Source organism: Lynx canadensis, chromosome A1 (genome assembly GCF_007474595.2).
Source record: "Lynx canadensis isolate LIC74 chromosome A1, mLynCan4.pri.v2, whole genome shotgun sequence".
NCBI lineage: Eukaryota > Metazoa > Chordata > Mammalia > Carnivora > Felidae > Lynx > Lynx canadensis.
The window spans coordinates 17,231,946-17,254,912 of record NC_044303.2 but is presented as its reverse complement, the minus strand read 5'-3'; the positions used below and the strand labels follow the sequence as shown (position 1 = coordinate 17,254,912).

Genomic DNA, 22,967 nt, shown 5'->3' with positions numbered 1-22,967 from the left:
CCCAGGCCTGGCTCCAAACCCATGAAACTTGGCCAAGCATAAAAGCTTCTCAAGAATGAGATGGATCCTGGGGCATCTTCCCCCGAGAAGCTGGATAAAGAGAATTTAGTGGGTAAGTCCCTCTTTTCTGCCCTAAGCTTGTTTTTTGTACGTTAAGCAGAGCGAGAGTTGTGGCATTTGTGAGAGTTACAGGGTTACCCATGAAGGGGATTGATACATATCGGGACTGGCGTCAATTCCAGTTGGAGCCCAGGATTTTGGATTCCTTGCTTTTTGTGGCTTTGTTTTTTCTTCTCAAACAGCAGTCTATCATCTGCTCTTTTCTTCAATGTTAGCTATATTTTGTGTTTGTCTTTATACTCTTTGTTTTTCTTTTTTTGCATTACATAGCAAAGACCTCAGGCTGAAATGTATCTGTTTTCAAATATCAGCTGGTGATGCTGTGATTAAAAAGAAAAGTTGATGTGAGCTGCATCATGTTTGGTACATGGAGAAAAGTTGAGGAAAATAAAACTTAGGCCATAAGCGCTAACTACTACCTTGAACGGCATGTCGGTATTATGAAGCATTTTGCTTGCATTATATTTTTAAATATTTTTTTTAACGTTTATTCACTTTTTGAGAGACAGAGACAGAGTGCGAGCAGGGCAGGGGCAGAGTGAGAGGGAGACACAGAATCCGAAGCAGGCTCCAGGCTCTGAGCTGTCAGCACAGAGCCCGACGCGGGGCTCGAACTCACGGACCGTGAGATCATGACCTGAGCCCAAGTCGGACGCTCAACCGACTGAGCCACCCAGGCGCCCCAGATTTTTAAATCCTGAAATAATTCTGAGGTAGCTTCTTGTATAATCTCATTTTATGAGGGAGAAAACTGAGTTTGGGGAAGCTTAAAAACTTGTTGAACTTCCAGAAAGTGATGATACACATGTGTAGGTATGTGCATATGTGTGAGGAGGGAGAGGGGGTCCTTACCCACCCTCTCTATACTTTATGCTGCTGAAGAAGTCCCAATGAAAGCTAGAAATAGAGAACACATTTGGCATGATCGATTTGTAAAAGGAAAAGTATACGTGTAGAGAGATTTATCTACATCGATATGTTGGAGGCAGTAAATATCCCTTGGAAGCTAAGAGGGAGGTCTCTCGAGAATACCTTCCATTATCTTTTTAAACAAGAAGTTTCCTAAGACATTTTAGCTTCCAATCAACAAGAGAAAGCAGCAGCTGGGAAAATGGTATGGCTGGAGCTCCAGACCAGTGAGATATTTAAAACTGTCCACAGGGTTACTCGGTTTTGGTTTTTTTAAATATAGTGAAAACCCTGCACTATCACAGTACAAACCGAGATGGAGCTTATATGTCACAACTTCTGATTTCATATGCTTTCGGCAGTTTATGAGAGATGTGGCATCGGTCATTCTCTGGAGATTGGGGGGGGTGAGTTCGCCCTTGCCCTCCTCCATCTTGGATACGTCAAGGAGCTGACCTTAGTTAGTGTTTCAAACTGTGCGGAAATTTCCACTTACAAATGTTGAGGGAATTAAATGAGTGATTGAGCCCTTGTTGTCACCTCCAGCAGGAGACTTCTGCGGTACTGTGCCACTAGCTTGTGGCACAAACGTCCGGAAGCCACCAGTGTGCATCTCTTCCCAACTCCAAGCTCAGTGACATCACAGGGGAGATCACATCTACGGAGTGCTATAAATTAGGGCTCCCTCCCCCCCTCCACCTGGTTGTTAAACACGTACTCATGTAACGTGTTTACACGTACTCATGTAACATACTCACGTAACTCAGGACGACACTACTCATTAGCCGTTGGCTTCTCTCACACTCCTTATTTTGTTCCTTTTCTCTTTAAGAATTAAAGTGAAGCCAATTGGAATCTTAATCATCCAAATCTTGGACTTTCTTCTCCATGTTGATATGAAAAAAAATTTTTCCCAGGGAGTTTTTTACAACACAGGGGGCTTTGGTCCTTATCCCTGGAAGGCCTGGTACTCTAGTTCTGGGATGGGCTCACGATTTTGCATCCAAGGAAGTTGCAAGCTGGTGAGGTTGCCAGGCTGAGGCCACACTTCGAGTAGCACAGGATTTCTTTCTAGCAATTCTGTGTTTTCCCTGAAGAATATCCCTTGATGCAAGCTGGGTGCACATTTCAGAGAAACAGGCAGGAGGGAAAATGACTTACAGGTGATGAAAAGACAGTATTTACCAGGAGGGGTTCACTTCAGATTTTATGTCGGGCACCTAAAATCCTTGATTCTCTGAAGAAAGAACCAGGAAGGTGCTGAGACTCTACTTCACTGACTGTATCTCCACAGGATTGGAGGTGAATAGAAAGAGGAAGAACTTGTAACGCTACATCCCCAGGCCCAGGGAAGGTGATCTTGATCAACACACTTTTTATTTTTCCCCTGGGAGGCATCCAGGTTTTCCTGCTGTGGAAACAGAAAGGACTTCTTTCTTTTTTTACTTGATGTGATTAAGTTTCTTATTTAAAGATCCACTTTTGGGGCGCCTGGGTGGCGCAGTCGGTTAAACGTCCGACTTCAGCCAGGTCACGATCTCGCGGTCCGTGAGTTCGAGCCCCGCGTCGGGCTCTGGGCTGATGGCTCGGAGCCTGGAGCCTGTTTCCGATTCTGCGTCTCCCTCTCTCTCTGCCCCTCCCCCGTTCATGCTCTGTCTCTCTCTGTCCCAAAAATAAATAAACGTTGAAAAAAAAAAAAAATTAAAAAAAAAAAAAAAAAAAGATCCACTTTCAATATTATAAAGGTATCAAAAATTAAGAAAACTTAGGACAGTCTTGCGGAGGAGGAAAAATTTCCCCTTACCCTTCAAAGACTCTTCTGGCTGGCCTCGGAATTAAATGGACCTGAGACTGACTAACGGGAGATAATCAAATCTAATTGTGTACAAACAGGAACCCCACATGCATAAGAGGTTCAAAGACAGAAAGATAAAATGAGGTACATGTGTCATCCTGACCTACGGAATGGGCCAGCGCCCTGGGGCCCCAAAGGGGAGGAGGGCAGTTCTCAGGGCAATAAGAGCAGGTGCTTGGTAATTACATGTTTGCTCGGCCACAGAGATGGGTCACTTAGAGAAAATTCATCTCTGGTAAGAACTCTCATTCTGGGAAAACCCCCCGATTTAAGTTCTTCTAGGTAGTTAAGGGAGGAGCAAAGATCTCTCTTGAGCTCACTGGGTCTTGATTTCTCCTCCAAATACTCACATGCCAAAGTAGCCCACCTTAGGGAGATTTGTTCTGACCCCCTTCAGTATAAACCGATCATACTCGCACTGTTCAGAATTAACCACTGTTAATATTTGGGTCAGTTTCTTCCAATATTTTTCCATGCGTGTATTTTGTGCTGATTGGGATCATATCGTCCATAGAATTTTTCCTTCTCCTGCTTTTTGCTTTTAACATCATACCATAGGCATTTTCATGTTTTCATAAATTGTTTACAAAAATATCCGTGATGTGATATTGTGTGGGTATGTGGTGGTTTGCTTCATTATCTCTCCACTGGACTCTCGGAGAGTTTTTTACTTACCCGTGTCATAAATAACACTATCACGAGACTGCACCTAAATCTTAAGGACAAAGTATTTGCTGTTGCTGTTGGCCATGCTGTTATTTCACACAGAAAAGGGAGGTTGAGGAGACAGAAGAATGACGCAAGCAGGGGAGAAGACAAACCTTTTCTCTACCCTTTTAGGTTCTTTGGCGGGTCTACTAATTAAATGAACGTAAGACGACTCGCGGGAGAAAAACACCTCGCGTGAACGCGAGAGGCTCTACGACAGGCAATTGGGGGTTATGTGCCAGCCTGAGCTAAGAAGAAGGGGGCGGTGGGCTGGGGCTTCCAACACACAGGAAGGGGAGAAGAGCAAACGTTTGGTAAATAAATGTTTGTCATACCAGGCAGAAACCGTGGGTGGGATGCAGAGAGGAATTTAAACGAACAGGTCCTGCCCATCTCCCCTTGGCTAACCACACCCTTTGTAATGATCTCCGATGATCTCTTCCTGGACCAAAAGCTCTTCTTGAGTCTTTTGGGCCTTGCATACCTGCAGTTCAGAATAATCCGTGTGCCAAAGCAGCCCGTTCTGGGAAGGCTCATTCTGGACGCCTTCATAAGGAAAACATGTTCTTCGTTTTCTTCTCATAATGGTATGGGGGTTTGGTACAGCAGTAGCGTGAAGGACAAAATGTGAGGCCAGATGGTTCTCAGTTTAATTGCCTCTCTGGAGAGCAGGCAGAATCTCTTCCGACGGATCATTATTTCCAGACAAGAGGCGTCAAACTGATCACTAAATCTATTGTGCTGCTGAACATCATCCTTTTTTTTGTTTGTTTTTGAGCATCATTTTTGATCATTCGGTGCATTTGGTTGCCATTCACCTCATTTGTTTGATGAATGAATTTAAAATCTACCGTGTGTCAAGAGATGGAGACCTAAAAATTAAATGCCTGCTCTCAAAGCCCCACAAATCTCCAGGCAAGACACACGAGTTAGCTGAAAATTACAGCGTCCTATGAAAAGCCACGATGGAGGGTGTACGAGAAAGTCAGAAGAGGAGCGCCCAAAGGTGGGGGTGAGAGAGAAGACTCTTCCTAGAAGAGGTGACGAGTGAGGGGAGCGGTGTGGCCAGGTGAGGGAGAGGAGAATGGGGGACGTGAAGGGGGGCTGGGGGCCACAAAGGCCCACGCAGAGGCACAAAGATGTGTGAGGACACTCGTGCTTAACTCTAATACAGGTGTTAGCATGTGGCTTAGTCAGCTAGACCCAGAGGTGACAGACCAAAGCCCTGCCACCTGAAAAACTGAATTGAAGATTTCCTCAGAGCCCGTGTGTCAAGCCTGGTCTCCTAGTGCGCGCTTGGGTGTTGCTGCATTTGACTGATGGGATGAAGGCTCATTGGAACTCATCGTGAGGAGGCTGCAGGCAAGGTTCCTCTGGGGGGAGGTCATGACACGGGCCACACGAGGGGCTTCCCTTGGGTTGGCTGTGCTTGAATTCTTAAGCTGAAGGTGGGAGGGCATAAGGCGTTAGAAGCGGTTATTTTTACACCTTCTTGAACATTTAAACATTCTATTTCAAAATATGTCTTCCATATTTCTATAAGAGACCCCACGGCACAAAGGAAATCAGTATACGTGTGTCGTCCGGTTCACGTAACTATTCAGCACCGATCATCGTTTTGTGGGTGAGATGTAATTATCACATTTTAGAGAACCCTCATGGTTATGAAATGTGGTAGTCATAGGTGTAGCGACCATAAGATTACCACCTAGCTCTGATTTAGTAGTTTTGCGCTGAAGATCTGGTGTCTCTCTCTCTCTCTTTCTTTAAGTAAGAACTTACAGTCAGGGGCTCCATTACTTTAGGAGGCAGATACATTCAGGGGTAGGGATTTATTGTACATTCTTGAAAATGTCGTTCTTGCCCACATAGAGGGGCCATCATCTGGACGGACCAGAATATCCACAATGTATATGTAGAATCTTATCTGGTAAAAGAAAGCAAATTACCAAATAAATAAATAAATAAATAAATAAATAAATAAATAAAATATTATGTAAGTGCTCGGCGTAAAAAATGCACCGAAGTTAAAAGACTTAGTGAAGACTATTGCAATAGAGGAGAGAGGCCACAACTCAGTGTGAACCAACTGTGTTGAAACAAAGGCAAATAGGGTTTCTAAAGCCTGGAGCGAGCTACTGGAAAACGAGTGGGGGAGCTTAGGAGATGGTCAGAGGCCATCGGTGTTTGTTAATACACTTCTCTCATCTTTCTGACAGGTGGCATATTTACACCTTGCAGCGAGGTGCCCACTGCAGTCAGGCTCCGGCACCCCACAAAACATTGGGAGTGCTACCTTCTTAGAGGATTACATTTCAAAAGAAGGGCTCCCAGGTGCTTGAGAAAATAATCCTAGCAAGAGGCTTTTAAAAATCTTCTTAAAAAAGATTTATGTCTTGGGGTGCCTGGTTGGCTCAGCTGGTTAAGTGTCAGACTCTTGATTTCGGCTCAGGTCATGATCTGGGCTTAGGTCATGACCTCACAGGTTGTGGGTTCAAGCCCCGTGTCAAGCTCTGTGCTGTCAGCACAGAGCTTGCTCCAGATTCTCTGTCTCCCTGTCTCTCTGTCCCTCCACTGATCTCTCTCTCTCAAAACAAGCAAACAAACAAACAAACATACAAACATAAAAAAAAAAAAGAAGAAGAAGATTTATGTCTTGAAGGGGAAGAGAAAGAACTTACCATAAGTGTTTCTAAAGAAAATGCTCTAAGAAAACAGAGATCAGGGGCCAAGAATCTATAAAAATCTGTTTAATGTTTAGTCAATCTGATGGAAATGTTGAGTGTCTTTTTTTTTTTTTTTTTAAGTTTATGTATTTTGAGAGGGAGACAGAGAGAGAGAGGGAAAGAGCATGCTTGTGATCAGGGGAGGGTAAGCGAGAGGGAGAGAGATTCCCAAGAGGCTCTGCATTGTCAGCACTGAGCCTGACCTGGGGCTCCAGCTCATGAACTGCGAGATCATGACCATGAGATCATGACCTGAGCCGAAATCAAGAGTTGGACGTTTAACCGATTAAGCCACCGGGTGCCCTACAAGTGTCTTGACCAAAATACACCTCTAGGACAATGCTAGGCGGTGTGTTGGTTGGTTAGAGGGCCTCCTGATACGGCTAATAGCCTTTACATGTAACTTAATCCGCACAACTAGTTATTATTGTATTAACAGAGGAGGAAACTAAGACTTAAGTGGCTTGCGTGGTGAGTAGGATGTCATCCAACTTTCACGTGAAGGCGTCTCAATTACAATGTGCGGTGAATGACTCAGGGCCTCCACTGCTCATCGGGGCTGGGCACTGTGTCCATCTGTCCACAGGCTGGCTTTGCTGAAGGTTTCCCATTCTGTCTGTCCTCTCTCTGAGAATGCAGAGTAAGCAGTGAGTTTTCCATCCTCAATACTAGCCTGACCTTATATCCTCTGGTTTTTATTTGATTGATTGATTTTTAATGTTTATTTACTTTTGAGAAACAGAGTGTGAGCGGGGGAGGGGCAGAGAGAGAGGGAGACGCAGAATCCGAAGCAGGCTCCAGGCTTCGAGCTGTCAGCACAGAGCCCGACACGGGGCTCGAACTCACGGACTGTGAGATCATGACCTGAGCCGAAGTCGGACGCTTAACCGACTGAGCCACCCAGGCACCCCTGTTTGAACTATTTATTGAAGTGTGAGATACATACACATAAGTGCACAAGTCTTAAGTGTTCATCTGGAGAGACTGAATAGACAGACAATGGCTGGACCATATATAAAAATAGAACTCTGAGGAACAGCCTGTAGCCGCCTGTCCCCCAAAACAACCCCCTTTGTCTGTAATAACGAGCCCAGGAAGCCAGCCTGTCAGGAAGTCAGTCTTGCAAGAAACTAGATTGTTATCTCTAGTGACAACTCAGGAAGCTAAACAATAACTTCTGTAACTATCAGTCTCAAAGGGCCGGGACTTGATAAATAACTGACAGCTTCTCTACTTTTTGTCCCTGCTTCCAACTTAGGACCAACTAACGAAAGCCAAGTCTGCTCCTTTACCCAATCACAGGGGATGCCCGGCTTCCAGGGAGCCCAGCTGTAGCTTCCCCATGCCAACAGCCTCCAGTCGCGTGAAGCCTTCCCCCTTTTCCACCATGAAGCCCCCCGACTCCTCTGTCCGCCTTTCAGTCTCTGACAAAACTCAAGTGACAGAGGCTGACTCTTGTGCCAGATAGCAAGGCTCTGGATAAAGAAACTTTGCTGTTCTCATTTGATTGGTCTTTGTGTATTTCCACACCCTTGATATGTGTAAGTCTGTGCGATCACCACCCTGATCGAGATATGGAAAATAACAGCACCTAGAAAGTTTCCTCATCCCTTCCCAGAAAATACCCAACCCCATTAATTAGAGACAGCTACTACTCTGAATTCAAACCTAATACATTAGTTTTGCTTGTTTTTGAATGAGATATGCAAAATAAGTGAGATCTTACAGTATATATTCTTATACATAGGGTAAGAATATATATAAGTATAATATAATAAGTATATTACACATGGGATCAAAACACATGCCCTCTTGGGTCCGGCTTATTTTGCTCAATATTTTGTTTTGAGATTCATCTGTATTTTGCACATGGTGGTAGCTTTGTCTTTTTTTCTTTCTGGGTAGTACTCCTTTATATGAGTATGCCACAATTTTATTTATTCATTTTACTATTGATGGGTTAGGGTGGCTCTACATTTCTTGAATTTTATGAATAAAATTGCAATGACCATTCTTGAACGTGTTTTCACTGTTATTACCTCTCATTTCTCTTAAGTATTACTTAGAAGTTGAAGACTGAGTCATAGAGCCAGTGTGTTTAACTTTAGTAGATATTTTCAAATAGTTTTTCAAGCTGATCGTGTCAATTTGCATACCTGAGGGTTCCCTGCGGCACAACCTTGCCACAATGTGGTATTGTCTGTCCTTAACACTTGCCTCTCTGGAAGCCCTGTATTATTATCTCATTGTGGTTTTGCTTTTCATTTTCCTGATGTGTAGTGTATGCCCTTCTGTTCTGGCGTTTTGAAACAATGTCACAAAAACCCAAACAGCTATTTCTGCTTAGAGAAGAAATAACTGTTTTGTAGTAACACGGATCTGCGGGCAAGGGTCGTATGTAGTATTGACCTGATATTTAAATACTATTGACCGAGCCAAAGTAAGAAATAAGCAACCGAGTCACCTCGCCTGCTTTACTAAAATTTGTTTCTACTTCGAGCGCCATATAAGTGGGGATTTGGAATCATCTCCCTTACTTCCTGGCCTCACCCAAGTAAGTTATCAATCTTGCTTTAAGCGTTTACCCCTAGTCCTAAAGGTTATGTAAGTTTCCTCTGGTGCTACAGGCCGAGGCTAAATGCAGAAACAAAGCCCCGGAGGCATGCCTCTGTAAGTGAGGCTCCGTTTTGCCTCATTGCCTAAATCGTTAAAGGCACACAGGAATTACTGTCAGTTTGGGAGACGTGTGGGTCCCAGTTTACCTAAAAAGAGATTAAGATGATGATGACACCACTAACCAGGAAGTTTTCGGGCTGCAAAATGAAGGCTTGGCCTCCCTTATCCCTGAAGTCCTTCCAACTGAAAGTCCCGGGGTCCTTCCCCCCAGGGTCAGCAGTGCAGGGTCTCGGGTTCTGTGCGTCACAGCTCTGCCTTTCTCTTTCCAGCTCGAAGGAAGTGTAGTGACTGAACATACTGCTGTTCTTTGTCACAGCCACATACAGGAGGGAATCGCCGCTTACATTGCCAGGGGGACATTTCCTAGAAGGCAGCACAGCAAAGACCCGACCCTGTGACTTGTCCCTCCTGTCTCTCTACTGCAGACATGAACCCTTGCTGGCAAGTTCCCCATCTTCTCCTCCTTTGTGTCCTCGGCCCCAGCATGAGGCCTGGTCTAGAACTGGGAAAATACTGCTCAACGGAGGGATGAGAAATCTAGAGGAATTTGTTGGGGGTGACAAAACCCAGTTCTCTGCTGGGCAGTGAGCGTACGAGGATGGCCATGTGATACTGTGACAATTACAGAAAAGACACCTCCGTGGATTTGGAGGAAGCGGGAGAGAATTAGGCGTGCCTCGAGCTTAGCGGGTTAATGCAAAGGTTGTATGGGGCCCTTTCCTTCCGTCAGGAAGGCTCCTGCAGCAACCTTGTGGAGGCTGCAGTGGAGGCGCGATGAGAGGTTCCTGAAGATCCTTGGTAACACCATCCCTGCCCATCTTCTCAGTCAGAATGGGGAGCCTGGGTCCCGCTTCCCAACACTTGCTTCGTGGGTTCTCTGTGAAGGGGAGGCTGGAAGATCGCCTCTGCTCAAAGCCTGTACAGCTGGCTGGCCAGGCTGGCTGCTGGGCCTGCAGGGAAGCTGGGTAACTATGCTCCCAGCCCCACTTTGACGACTAATGACACCCCCGGGCTCCGCAATTCTCCCAGCGGTAGTGGCCTGGGGGATGCTAATGCTCAAGGGTAACTCTGGGCAGATTAATCACACTCTCATCTGTTGTGTCTCTCAGCACGTTTAGTACCTAACAGGGCCTCACTGGCAGCTGGTGACGCAAGGGCTTGATGGGGCTCCGGAGGCATGCCGACGGTTGGGGGGGACGGGCCTGGTTCTCCGCCGCAGACACTTGCTCATGCAGCGTGGTGTTCAGAGCTTAGCTGGTCTGGAAACGTCTAGCGCTCCCTCAGGGCACAGAGTGTAGCTCGTGTCCTTGTTGGAGCCCAGCTGCCTGTGTGCCTTGCCCTGCTGGAGTCACAGCCCCGGGACACCCCAAGGGGCCTGAATAGCAACGACGTCACCGAGATTCCAGGGAAGTGCAACTTGTCCCCGAGAGAACGTGTATGTACGAGCACGGGTTGGGGGGGGGGGGACAGTGTGCGATAATTACGAAGAATGAGGTCGATCTGCACGTGCTGACATGAAGCATCTCTAAGATACGTTCGGTTTTTAAAAACGGAATTTAGTGTGGTGCCACGACTCACCAAATCTACAAATGTAAGCATTTTTAATGCTTGTTTATTTATTTTTGAGAGATAAAGAGAGAGAGAGCACAAGCAGGGGAGGGGCAGCGAGAGAGACACACAAAATCTGCAGCAGGCTCCAGGCTCTGAGCTGTCAGCACAGAGCCCAATGCCAGACTTGAACTCATGAACTGTGAGATCATGACCTGATCTGAAGTTGGATGCTTAACTGACTGAGCCACCCAGTGGCCCCGAAGCCAAATGTTTTCTAATGATAGTTACATGTATATAAATACATTGAATCGGTCTATAATGAAACGCGCCAAATCAACAACTATGGGACCATTCTAGATAAAAGTGGACTAAGGGGAGGACGGTCAGGGGGACTTTGGTTTTATCCATGTTGCTTTGGATTTTTTTTTTTTTTTTTACAATGAGAATGTTTATAAACAGGCTGTGTCATTAATAGTAGTTTAAAAAGCACTAATAAGCAAAATGCAGCAAAGATTCTATTAGAATGTACAAAATGTCTTTTTAGCCTGCATAATGATAGTCGAATCCACTTCAGTGTGGTCCGAGCCTTTGGAAGGTGATATTTTAAAAATGTAAACTTTGGGGGTGTCTGGGTGGCTCAGTCGGTTAAGCGTCCGACTTCAGCTCAGGTCATGATCTCACAGTCCGTGAGTTCGAGCCCCGCATCAGGCTCTGTGCTGACAGCTCAGAGCCTGGGTAAACTTTGGGTATGCAGGCTGCTATTGAGTATATCTTTATGTGTGTCTAGAGCCTATTAAAGGGCATTTGCCCCCAAGTTTTTAATACTAAATATGTGTCTAAAACTTAGATGCTTCTCATCTGTCGGAATGTCATAATTGAGAAGACTCAAAATATCTAGTGAGGAGAAGCATGTGGAAATAGCCACGGTTGGGGCGCCTGGGTGGCGCAGTCGGTTAAGCGTCCGACTTCAGCCAGGTCACGATCTCGCGGTCCGTGAGTTCGAGCCCCGCGTCGGGCTCTGGGCTGATGGCTCGGAGCCTGGAACCTGTTTCCGATTCTGTGTCTCCCTCTCTCTCTGCCCCTCCCCCGTTCATGCTCTGTCTCTCTCTGTCCCAAAAATAAATAAACGTTGAAAAGAAAAAATTAAAAAAAAAAAAAAAAAAAGAAATAGCCACGGTGTCACAGTGTGCCATTGATGACAGTGTGGGGTGGTCTGAAGTCTTTGAAGGGCACTTACCGCTTAACAAAATTGTAAATACTCATCTCTTTGACCTAACGCTTTCACTGCCAGGCATTTACCCTACATAAAGTGTGTAAAAACACATATTAGAAAGCACTCATCACAAGATTGTTTGTAAGCGCGAAATCCTAGAACTCTCCTGAGTGTTCATACGCTTCTGGCGTGGGCACTGACGAGCCAGTGACAGTAAAGTGGATAAGTGAGGATGCTTTTGAGGTGGCATCAGTTAGACCTAGTGACTTCCGCGGCTGAACAGGGAAGGGACAGCGATAACCCTGTGTCTCTAACGTGGACAATAAGGTGCATGGTTTAGGCATTAATGGAGCTAGAGATAGTGCATGTTGTTTGTGGAATTATCTGTGGGAAGGCATCTCGTATGTGCAGTTAATTCGGGTGCTTGTGTGGAGAATAGGACTCAGTTGGAGGAAGTGTGGGGTGAGGTGGGGCGGTCGTCAAGAAGAGGAGAGGGAGAAGGAATGAGAACGAAAAAGAGGGTGGAATAGTGAATATAAACAATAAAATAAGCATACAGGGTCAGCCGGACCTGTGGGTTTTACAAACATGAGCTCGAAAACCTGAGAAATTAGGTAATTGAAGTGGTGAAAGCTACAAAGTTTTAAGTGATTGGAGTCTGATTTGAAGTTAGCATTGTAGGGCAATAGTCTTTAAGCCAAAATGGCCCTGTTATCATAACGTGGGATTAGCAAAAAGACATCCAATGTAATGAGTCAGTGGAACAAGATTCTGTGAAAAGTCAGAAATGTCAAATACCGGTGGCTGACAAGTCCCTGTAATATCTGTAAAATGAGAATAAGATGAGTAAAATGAGAATAATAATATATATTTACTAATGCAGATGTTAATGTATGGGCCAAGTGCCATATAAACATTATCTCATTTAGTCCTCATCAAATCCTTCAAGCTAGTTGACTGCCATCCCCAGCCTACAGATGAGGAAGTGGAGGCTTAGACAGATTGAGTGCCTTGCCTAAGACCGCAGCACCGGCAGGTGAGAGATCTCTCGTAGAAACTCACACCTTGGGCTCTTCAAAATGGTTTTCCTGCCATACTGTCTCCCTTTGGGGGTAATGATACCTACCTGTCTCCCTAAAAGATTGTCTTGAATTTCAACCTGGAGAATCCTGGGGGCAAAGGAAGTTGTCTTTTAAAATGGTACCCTAGTGATTCTGATGTAGGTAGCCCATACTCTGGGCAACAGTGTTTTATATGTTTTGAGGATTATAAACCATGTCAATCCTACTAAATAGAATGGTAGTTATTATTACTGATTGCTATGAGAGTTTGCTTGGAAGGGACAGGTCAATTTCAGTCTAAAGCCCTGAGTGAATAGTGTGTGTGTGTGTGTGTGTGTGTGTTTACTGCATTTATAGGTGTGCATGGATTTAGATCTCCGCCTCAGTACCATGAGGCATGGCCAGCCATCTGGGTAGTATCCTTACTCATGCAGCTGAATGGCTTTTTCTAAGAACCACATAAATTACAGGCTTGCTTCCTCCTCATTTTCTAGGCATCAGCAGTAAACGGCTTGGTGTCTGTGGCTGGATCCTGTTTTCCCTTTCTGTCCTGTTGATGATCATTACCTTCCCCATCTCCATATGGATGTGCTTGAAGGTAATACCCTGGGAAATAAATTGGACTCTGTATGAGCTGATGAACCATTAAGACTAAATGCTCTCCCTTAATCTCTTAGATCATTAAGGAGTATGAACGTGCTGTTGTATTCCGACTGGGACGCATCCAAGCTGACAAAGCCAGAGGGCCAGGTAGGACACTGTGGGTGCCCCTGACAAGGATCACGGGCACCTAATACTATGACTATTGCCACCAAAACTTTTCCCGGCACCTTCTACTGAGAAGAAAAAAAAATCACAGGAAGCTGGAACCCTTGCCTCTCTGTATAATTGAAGGATGTGGTTCTGTTATGCAAGTTAATATGAATGACCACTAAACCATTAGTTTGAGGGTTTGGAAATCTGGTTCTGTCTCTTAACATTTCCCTCCGAGAGATTCAATGAACCTGAGCAAACAGTGGCTCTGTTACATTGGCTGGATGTCACTGATTACCGAGACCACTAAAGGAGTGACAGAAGAATGAGGGGAGGGAGTAAATGGCCAAGGTAGATGATTAAATACTCAGGAAGAATATTCCAGGAGCTGGTTTTTGATTCTCAGTCTTCGAAAAGAGCTAATGGAAAAGTAAAAGGCAATTTCCTCTTCTGGCAAGTAGATTAATAGAAATATAGAGCTGGAAGCCATTGTAGAACTCCTTTGGCCAAAGGTAGTATTTCTTTTCATCTTTTCTCTTAGAATGAAGAGTGTTATAAATTCATGTTGTAAAAGGATGGGGTTTGGGAGAGGGGGCATGAGAAGGTCTGAGGTACTAAAACTCTAGAAGTTAGATATTGATTTAATTCTCGTAACTTCTCTTGGTCTACATGTAGTTGAACTATATGAAGTGGCTAATATTTGTTTTTGACTCTCAAACATGACAATTTCATAGGATAAATTCTAATATTTTGAAAGGAGAGGTCACCAAAAATAGCATCCTAGAGGATACATGAAAAAGACGGGTTATCTGCAATACCTCTCTAATAACATTTGTTTCCTTCTCCTGGTTATGATGTATGTGAGCAAACACGTTCTCTGTCCAGCTGGACTATAACCCCTCTGGGGGGCAGGAACTCTCCTATCCACCGTGATACTGCAAGTGCTCTGCACTTGACCATGCACCATGGTAGGCACTCAGATACCTGTTGCATAAAACAATATAAGAAATTTCAAAAGCAGAAGCTTGCTAAAGACAGTTGTCATTTCAAGTAGTATAATCCTACTTGTGTAACTCTGTAAAGGACCTAAGAGAAAGAATGCAAGAATTATTTATGATGGATGGTCTCATGAGTTTGTCCAAATAGAAGTGTTAGACTCATCCAACTCAGGTGTATCAGACCAAGGTTGACCCCTTGTTGGTTATGTTGCATTTGGTGCGGCCAAATGTATAAGCAGGGTAAAGTTGGATAACTTGAAGGACTCTAGAGAAAACTGTATCTCTCTTAAATGAGTTTTCCCAGAAGATTTCACCACTAGATGTCCCAGGATAACTACTCTCGTCATACGTGTCTCTGGGGCTAATGAGTTACCTCAGAAAGCCATAAGAACTCGAGGGAAACAAGCCAAATTGCTACTGGAAAACCTCTTCACTTTTGTAAATTGTCCATTATGCTTTAATAATGCAAGTATTGGGGCGCCTGGGTGGCGCAGTCGGTTAAGCGTCCGACTTCAGCCAGGTCACGATCTCGCGGTCCGTGAGTTCGAGCCCCGCGTCGGGCTCTGGGCTGATGGCTCAGAGCCTGGAGCCTGTTTCCGATTCTGTGTCTCCCTCTCTCTCTGCCCCTCCCCCGTTCATGCTCTGTCTCTCTCTGTCCCAAAAAATAAATAAATGTTGAAAAAAAAATTAAAAAAAAAATAATGCAAGTATTAATAATAAGTTTTGCCAATTCTTTTTTTTTATATGAAATTTATTGTCACATTGGTTTCCATACAACACCCAGTGCTCATCCCAATAGGTGCCCTCCTCAATGCCCATCATCCACTTTCCCCTCCTTCCCATCCCCCATCAACCCTCAGTTTATTCTCAGTTTTTAAGAGTCTCTTATGGTTTGGCTCCCTCCCTCGCTAACCTAACAATAATAACTAGTTGTGCGGATTAAGTTACATGTAAAGGATATTAGCCGTATCAGGAGGCCCTCTAACCAACCAACACACTGCCTAACATTGTCCTAGAGGTGTATTTTGGTCAAGACACTTGTAGGGCACCCGGTGGCTTAATCGGTTAAACGTCCAACTCTTGATTTCGGCTCAGGTCATGATCTCATGGTCATGATCTCGCAGTTCATGAGCTGGAGCCCCAGGTCAGGCTCAGTGCTGACAATGCAGAGCCTCTTGGGAATCTCTCTCCCTCTCGCTTACCCTCCCCTGATCACAAGCATGCTCTTTCCCTCTCTCTCTCTGTCTCCCTCTCAAAATACATAAATAAACTAAAACAGAAATCCTTAAAAATAATGTATCACATAACTAGGATATGATTTGTTGCAGTTATTTACCATAAGGTAAGATTTTAAGCTATATTTTCATTTTCTTAGGCTTGATCCTGGTCCTGCCCTGCATCGACGTGTTTGTCAAAGTTGATCTCCGAACTGTTACCTGCAACATTCCTCCACAAGAGGTAATGCTGGTTAAAGCTAAATCACTAGAAATAAAACCTGTATCTTCCCCATTACATGGCCAGTTGACATTTTACAGTTCGTTTTCAAACTATAGGAGGCCTGCTTGAGAAGCCGTGGGTGGGTCCTAAGACCACTGGGCTTTGCTTTGAGAATAAAGCCAAGGGCAAGGGTTGGATTGCTCTAAGCCTTGGAATGGCTGGCAGGGGAAAGTGCCAGAGGATAGAGAGAAAAGGTACAGTCGGCAGAGAATCTGGGGTGGGGAACAATAGACAAGATGCTCAGAAAAGTCAGGTAAGTTGTATAAAGGAGCTAAATTTAAGTTGGTGGAGGGCAGGGTTTGGTTATGATATTATCCTTGCTGTCATCTTTCCAGAAGGTGATATATATATATATATATATATATATATATATAGTGAGTGGATACAGCACAGTGGCTGGGCCTGGGGAAAGAACAGACATTGCACAGAGCCCACTGGCATTTGGATTTCAAATAACTATTTTCAGTTCTTAAAGCACTGTAAATAAATATCCAAGACCAGTAACTGGGCAAAAAGGGAGGAGAAACAGAGTTACTAATAACCAGAAGGATTCACGAAGAGGAAAGAAAATGGGAGTGGGACCTACAATGTGGGAGGGCAGAGGTGATGAGAAGGTTATGAGTCAACGTTAGTTTTCTTCTCTCTGGCCCAGGAAACTCGGTCAAGACCCGGCAATCCTCTCACCATGCCACTGGTGGGAACTGAAGAGTCCTTACTTCGGGATTCGGCCTGTGTCATGAGAGCGTTTGGGATGCCTTGCGACTTATCGTGGGCCTTTTCATCAACAGTTCTAGATGGGAGAGGGGAGGCCTAAGTTCTGCTCCTATGCCAGAGATCTCTCAGTGGCTGCAGAGACCCTTGTCACCTCACTCAGAACGATTAAGGCAGAGCCTCTGTAAAATATAGACTATAGAACATCCTCTCTGTCTGAATGCAGAACGCGGTCTCCGGTGACATCTATGTTTTCTAAGAAGCACTGCTGTTCGTCAAATGTGATAAAAACTGAAAACCAAAAAGTTTTCAGGCGTCAGGGAGACAAGCGTTCTACCTGTGTTTAGGGGGTAGAATTCCGGAGAGGAGCTCTTGCTACATTGTAAAATACAAGTGCTGATTCTCACCAGCGCAAATCAAGGGCCTCGGGGTGTAAGACTTCCCCGAGATGAAGTTATGGGGCTGGGGACGGACTACAAACGTACAGGAATTTTTGTCGCCAACTACAATGATGTTGTAGTCAAGCCAGGGCGGATTTTGGGTGATGCTGGCACGAGCCGTAATCATTAACGCTCTCCTCCCGTGGAGAGGGCTCTTAGGCTGGCTGGCACTTTGTCAGTCGCTGTGCAAGTCGTAGTAAACGCGTGCTTTTCCCTGTTCTTGCCCTCCAGATCCTCACCAGAGACTCTGTGACTACCCAAGTGGATGGAGTCGTCTATTACAGAATCCATAGTGCTGTCTCTGCAGTGGCTAACGTCAACGATGTCCACCAAGCCACGTTTCTGTTGGCTCAGACGACTCTGAGAAATGTCTTAGGGACGCAGACCTTGTCCCAAATCTTAGCTGGCCGAGAGGAGATTGCCCACAGTATCCAGGTAAAGATGCTGGGAATGAAAAGCCCGTATCTTTAGTCGGTTCATTTTAATGATCAGTAATCACCAAACATCAGCAGTTCTAAGAACCCCTCTCACGTGCATGCACACGCACTCACACAAAAACCATACGCGCGCGCACACACACACACACACACACAGGGCCGCTGTAAACATTGGGCCTCAGTGTTCGGTTTTATTCCTTTCTAATCACAAGGTATAGATTTTGTTTATGTATTTATTTATTTAAAAAATTTTTAATGTTTTATTTTATATTTGAGAGAGGGAGAGGGAGACCCAGAATCTGAAGCAGGCTCCGGGCTCCGAGCTGTCAGTGCAAAGGCCGACGCGGGGCTCGAACTCACGACTGGTGAGATCACGGCCTGAGCTGAAGTCGGACGCTTAACCGACTGAGCCACCCAATCTACAAGGTGGATTTAAATTTTGGAGCAGGAGAAGGGGAGCCATAGGAATTGTACACTTCACCCATTTTGTTTGGAATTCGAAATTATGACTTAGCATTGTTCACGTTAGCTTTTCTGAAGAGCTTAGAGTCCTTTTTAGCTTAGGTTACTCCAGAAGAGGGGCCGCCATTTCTCAGTCAGGCCATGTGTTTCTGCATGTAAGTGAAATATTAAAACAGGATTCGATGGAGACAGCCCCGGCCTGCCATCCCTGGAAAATCTGACATCACACTACCAATATCAGGAATAACATTGGTAGTAACCATAATTATAATATTGATGAGGACGTTGCAGGCAGCCACCTCACCTCTTGCACACCCCAGTTTATAGACAGATTTCTGTATGTTTTTTAAATCAATTATGTTTTGATTCTGAGCCTCCCTTCCGTACCTTAGGGGGGAAATTCAACTTTGGTCTTGGCATCTCCTCAGTCCCTTCCGTGGCACAGAGTCCCCAAGGTTTCATGAGATAATATCAGTTCTGCATAACCCTCCAAATCATTTGTTTGGACAATCATGAGTTTGACAAGTTGGATGTTTCCCCGGCCACCGTCTGGTCACTGGCTCCTTGGGAGGTCTCCCCATCTCCCCGGGTTCTGCAGACATCATGGAAAGGCGACAGATCACTTGCCATTTGGTAGCACAGAGATCTCTACTGCTTGTCTGATCTTACTGTTTCGCAAGGCAGTTTTTTTTTCATCCCTCCCCATCCAGGATAACCGACGTGCTATCCTAGGGTGGTCTTAAGTTTTTACAGAGGACAAAAATATCTTTGATTATAGGCTGCTTGTGCTCTACAAAAAAAAAAAAAAAAAAAATGTGCCTGGCTACCTGTTTAAAACTGGACACAGGGCAGAGGTTAAATGGAGCAAGGCACGTAATATCTCAAAAAGTACACTACGGTATTTATTGAGTTATCGTGAGGCACTGGTAGATTTCTTACATATATAGTCTCCAAGTCTCACGAGAATCCTGAAAGGAAACCTTTTAAGGATGAGAAAACTAAGAATCAGAGAGGTTAAGCAATTGGCCCAATGATGCACAGCTGCAATGGCAGAGCCGGGACAAAATCCAGGGATGTCTGAGGAGCCAGTGTGCTGCTGCCTGCTTGATGTCCGTGGCAAGAAAATGTGGGCTATTTGCTCAGCTCTAGGTGGATGACATTAGGAATAGTTCGGGGGTCAGTCCTGATAGCTTTTGAAAGATCTATCCGGCTATGCTTCTGAATCCTTCCTGGGATTCACTTCAATTCCTGGACGTGATCGGTAAGGACTCTATTCCTTTCCCAAACGGTCCCGCTCCAAATGCCGTGAATACAAAAGGAGAAAAAGAAGAGGGATTTCTCTTGCAAATAGAAAGCATATCCGTAATATCACCTGTCTTCTGAACCGTGGCCTTTCTTTTGCTTTGGAAACAGACCTTACTTGATGATGCCACCGAGCTGTGGGGGATCCGGGTGGCCCGAGTGGAAATCAAAGACGTCCGGATTCCCACGCAGTTACAGAGATCCATGGCAGCCGAGGCAGAGGCGACCCGGGAAGCCAGGGCCAGGGTAAGGGCTACTCTGTCTACACTGCAAGATGCCTCCCCTTGGAGCAGACAGGAACAGACCTTGAATGGAAGATCAGGCGTTCTCCATTATTTTGTTAAGAAAAGGGTTTCTTTTTCACGGTCTTTACTGCGAATTTCTTCCTGAATTAAAAGGTAATGGGCAGCTTCACGTACCTTGAGGAAGTCTGGCAGGGAGACCTTGAGGAGGTCTCGGGTCAGGGGTGACTCCACGAGGCGGGTCCTAAGTCGGGCTGCATTTCAGAGTCTCCGAGAGAGAACTTAAGGCAGCAAACACTAATTCCCAGGCCTCACCTCGGACTCAGCAAAGCAGAGTTTCTTGTGGCTCAGGAATCTACATTTTTTTATTTTTTTTTATTTATTTTTTAAAGTTTATTTATTTTTGAGACGGTGAGAGACAGAGCATGAACAGGAGAGGGGCAGAGAGAGAGGGAGACACAGAATCTGAAACAGGCTCCAGGCTCTGAGCTGTCAGCACAGAGCCCGACGAGGGGCTCGAACTCACGGACCGTGAGATCATGACCTGAGCCCAAGTCGGACGCTCAACCGACTGAGCCACCCAGGCGCCCCCAGGAGTCTACACTTTTTAAAGCTAACGACTGTGTGTGGTTTGTTTTTTTTAATTGAAGTATAACTGGCAAAGCTAGATTAGTTTCATGTTGTCAACACACTGATTCAACAATCCTGTGCATTAATCCATGCTCATCACACTAGGTATACTCACCATCTGAAAGCTGGTAATTCTGAGGTAGCCATCCGGTGCCTGTCTTTTGAACATTATTGTTAAAGTGCCGACTGGATTAAGAGGGAGTGGTGGTGGTAATTAAATGCAATCCAGGTCAGAATTACAAAATGCGAGCGTAGCCTGGCCTCGAATGCTCTTGAATCTGTTGGACCTACGGTCTTCACGTCTGCATGGATGGGTTTCCTAGAGTGTCAGCAACCAACTAAGATGGGGGGCGCCTGGGTGCCTCAGTTGGAGAAGCGTCTGACTTGATTTCAGCACAGGTTGCGATCTCACGGTCGTGGGATCGAGCCCTGCCTCAGGCTCCACGCTGAGTGGGGAGCCTGCTTGAGATTCTCTCTCTCTCTCTCTCTCTCTCTCTCTCTCAAAATAAATGAATAAACGTTAAAAAAAAGAGCCCACTAAGAGAAACCTTTCGCGTACCCTCTTCAGAATCTTCCTTGTGAACCAATGCAAGTTTTCCTCTGCTCCCATCCCTTCCCCAGCTCTCATTAATCTGCAAAGCTTCAGCGGCTTCTCAGCAGTGGGCTTAGAGGACGCTTTGGCACAGAGGCAAAGAGCGCTCACGGCTGGGCTGGGGCAACCTAGGGGCAAGCCGGTCTTGGGCAGGAGAGAACTAGGAGGGGAGAGAGCTCTAAAGGGAGCCTTCTAGTATTATCAGAGTGGCACTTGTAGTCAAGAGCAGAGAGAGCTTCAAACGTTGGTTCTAAGAATGAGGCGAAGCTGACAACAGAATAAAAGAAAAACATCTCCTAGGATAAGTGAAAACCCCAGAAAGAAGCCAGTTGGAGGCTTTGAATTTCAGACTTCTCTTAGTTTGAGTTAAAGTCAGGGCTTTTATTTTGTTTGCGCATGAAATCTGGGGACTCCTAATTTGTACAGTCTCGCCCGGCTTCCCGCAACCTCTTCATATTCTCCTGATGACATTAAGACGTGAAACTCTCACCCCCACCAACGAAGCAAGTAGAAGAGACCCTTGTGGGAAAGTGGGGGCTGGCAGGGAGGCGTCGGTATGCAGCCGCCACAGCCTCCGGAAGCAGAAAGCACTAGTTAGTTACACCTGTAAATTTTGATGTCTGAACTTTTTTTATTTCCGTCCCTTTAGGTCCTTGCAGCAGAAGGAGAAATGAATGCTTCCAAATCTCTGAAGTCAGCCTCCCTGGTGCTGGCCGAGTCCCCCATAGCCCTGCAGCTGCGTTACCTGCAAACCTTAACCACCGTAGCCACAGAGAAGAATTCCACCATTGTGTTTCCTCTGCCCATGAATATCCTGGAGGGCATTGGTGGTGTCAGCTACAACGACCACAAGAAGGTTCCTGACAGAGCCTGAGGTCCCCCGGCTGTAGCCAGCCTTTGCTTTGGGAGTTGTTTCTGTCTGTCAGAAGAACTCAGCGGTAGAAGTGCGGAGAATCCCAACATTATTGAAGCAGAGGACTCCCCAGCTGGAATAGCATTAGCGAGGAAATGCCATAGAGGCTAAAAAAAGGAGGGCTGTGTACTTTTATTATTCAAGAGCATGAACAGCACGATCCTTATTGTAGTCAGTTAGCCGGCCTTCCTGACTTAAGGAGGGAGCTTTTTTACAGTGAGGGGAAGAAATCCGTGGGTGACTGTGACTAAGATTTCGGCATTACTTTTGATTGGTTTGAGGACGTTCTCTAGATAATTTATAAAGTCGCATAGGCCTCCTGTTTACATGAGATGTTTGCTTTATAATTCCCGAGTAAAATTTCCAATAATCGCCACAAACTCCCACGATGTTTGAAATTCTGATGGATTTTTAAAAAAATGTTCATTTATTTTTGAGAGGGAGAGCGTGTGCAAGCGGGGGAGGGGCAAAGAGAGAAGGGGGCAGAGGATTCAAAGCAGGCTTGATGCTGACAGCAGGGAACCCGATGCGGGGCTCAAACCCACAAACCATGAGATCGTGACCTGAGCTGAAGTCAGACGCTTAACTGACTAAGCCACCCAGGTGCCCCAATTCTGATGGATTTGGATGTTAAGGACGGAAGAGGCACTGAGGCTCCCAGCTGCAAACTCATCGCCAACCCCCAGAGCAGCCTGTACTCCCCTCTCTTGGTGCCCGTGCCCCTGCCTGGAGTGGTAGTCAATGAGCAGTGGCCTGGCACCTTTGTCGCAGGTGGGACAGGGCATGGTGTTTAGATATGAGAATGCTCCTATCTAACCCATTGGTTGAAATCACTGGGGAACATCTTCCTGTGGACTTCATGTTTTCACTCCATTATTAGTCCCAAGAGCCACCAGTCATTAAGAATTGTTTGTAAACTCTATTGGCCCCCTCAAAAAAACACACAAGAAAACAAAAAACAAAGCAAAAAACCAAAAAACCCAACAGCAACAACAAAACAAACACACACAAAACACCTGCTAAAAATAAAGAAGCCACAGAATAGAATATAGATGTGATGTATTTTAAAAATTGCTTTGTCAGAAACTTTTTGTTGCCATGGTGCAATTTTCTTTTGAGTTCTATTCTGAGCAATGGGCTAGAATTTTTAGTTACCATTTAGTGAATGTCT

At 45.3% G+C, this 22,967-nt stretch overlaps 1 protein-coding gene across 1 annotated transcript; it reads left to right on the top strand.

The window, feature by feature from the left end:
- On the top strand, positions 1-22,137 carry STOML3 (stomatin like 3). Its single transcript, XM_030333364.1, has 7 exons — positions 1-112; positions 13,314-13,417; positions 13,497-13,569; positions 15,946-16,028; positions 17,450-17,653; positions 19,531-19,665; positions 21,533-22,137. Exons 1-7 carry the CDS (start codon positions 61-63, stop codon positions 21,755-21,757), a joined length of 876 nt encoding a protein of 291 aa, XP_030189224.1. The 5' UTR covers positions 1-60; the 3' UTR covers positions 21,758-22,137.
- Positions 22,138-22,967: the final 830 nt, after the last annotated feature.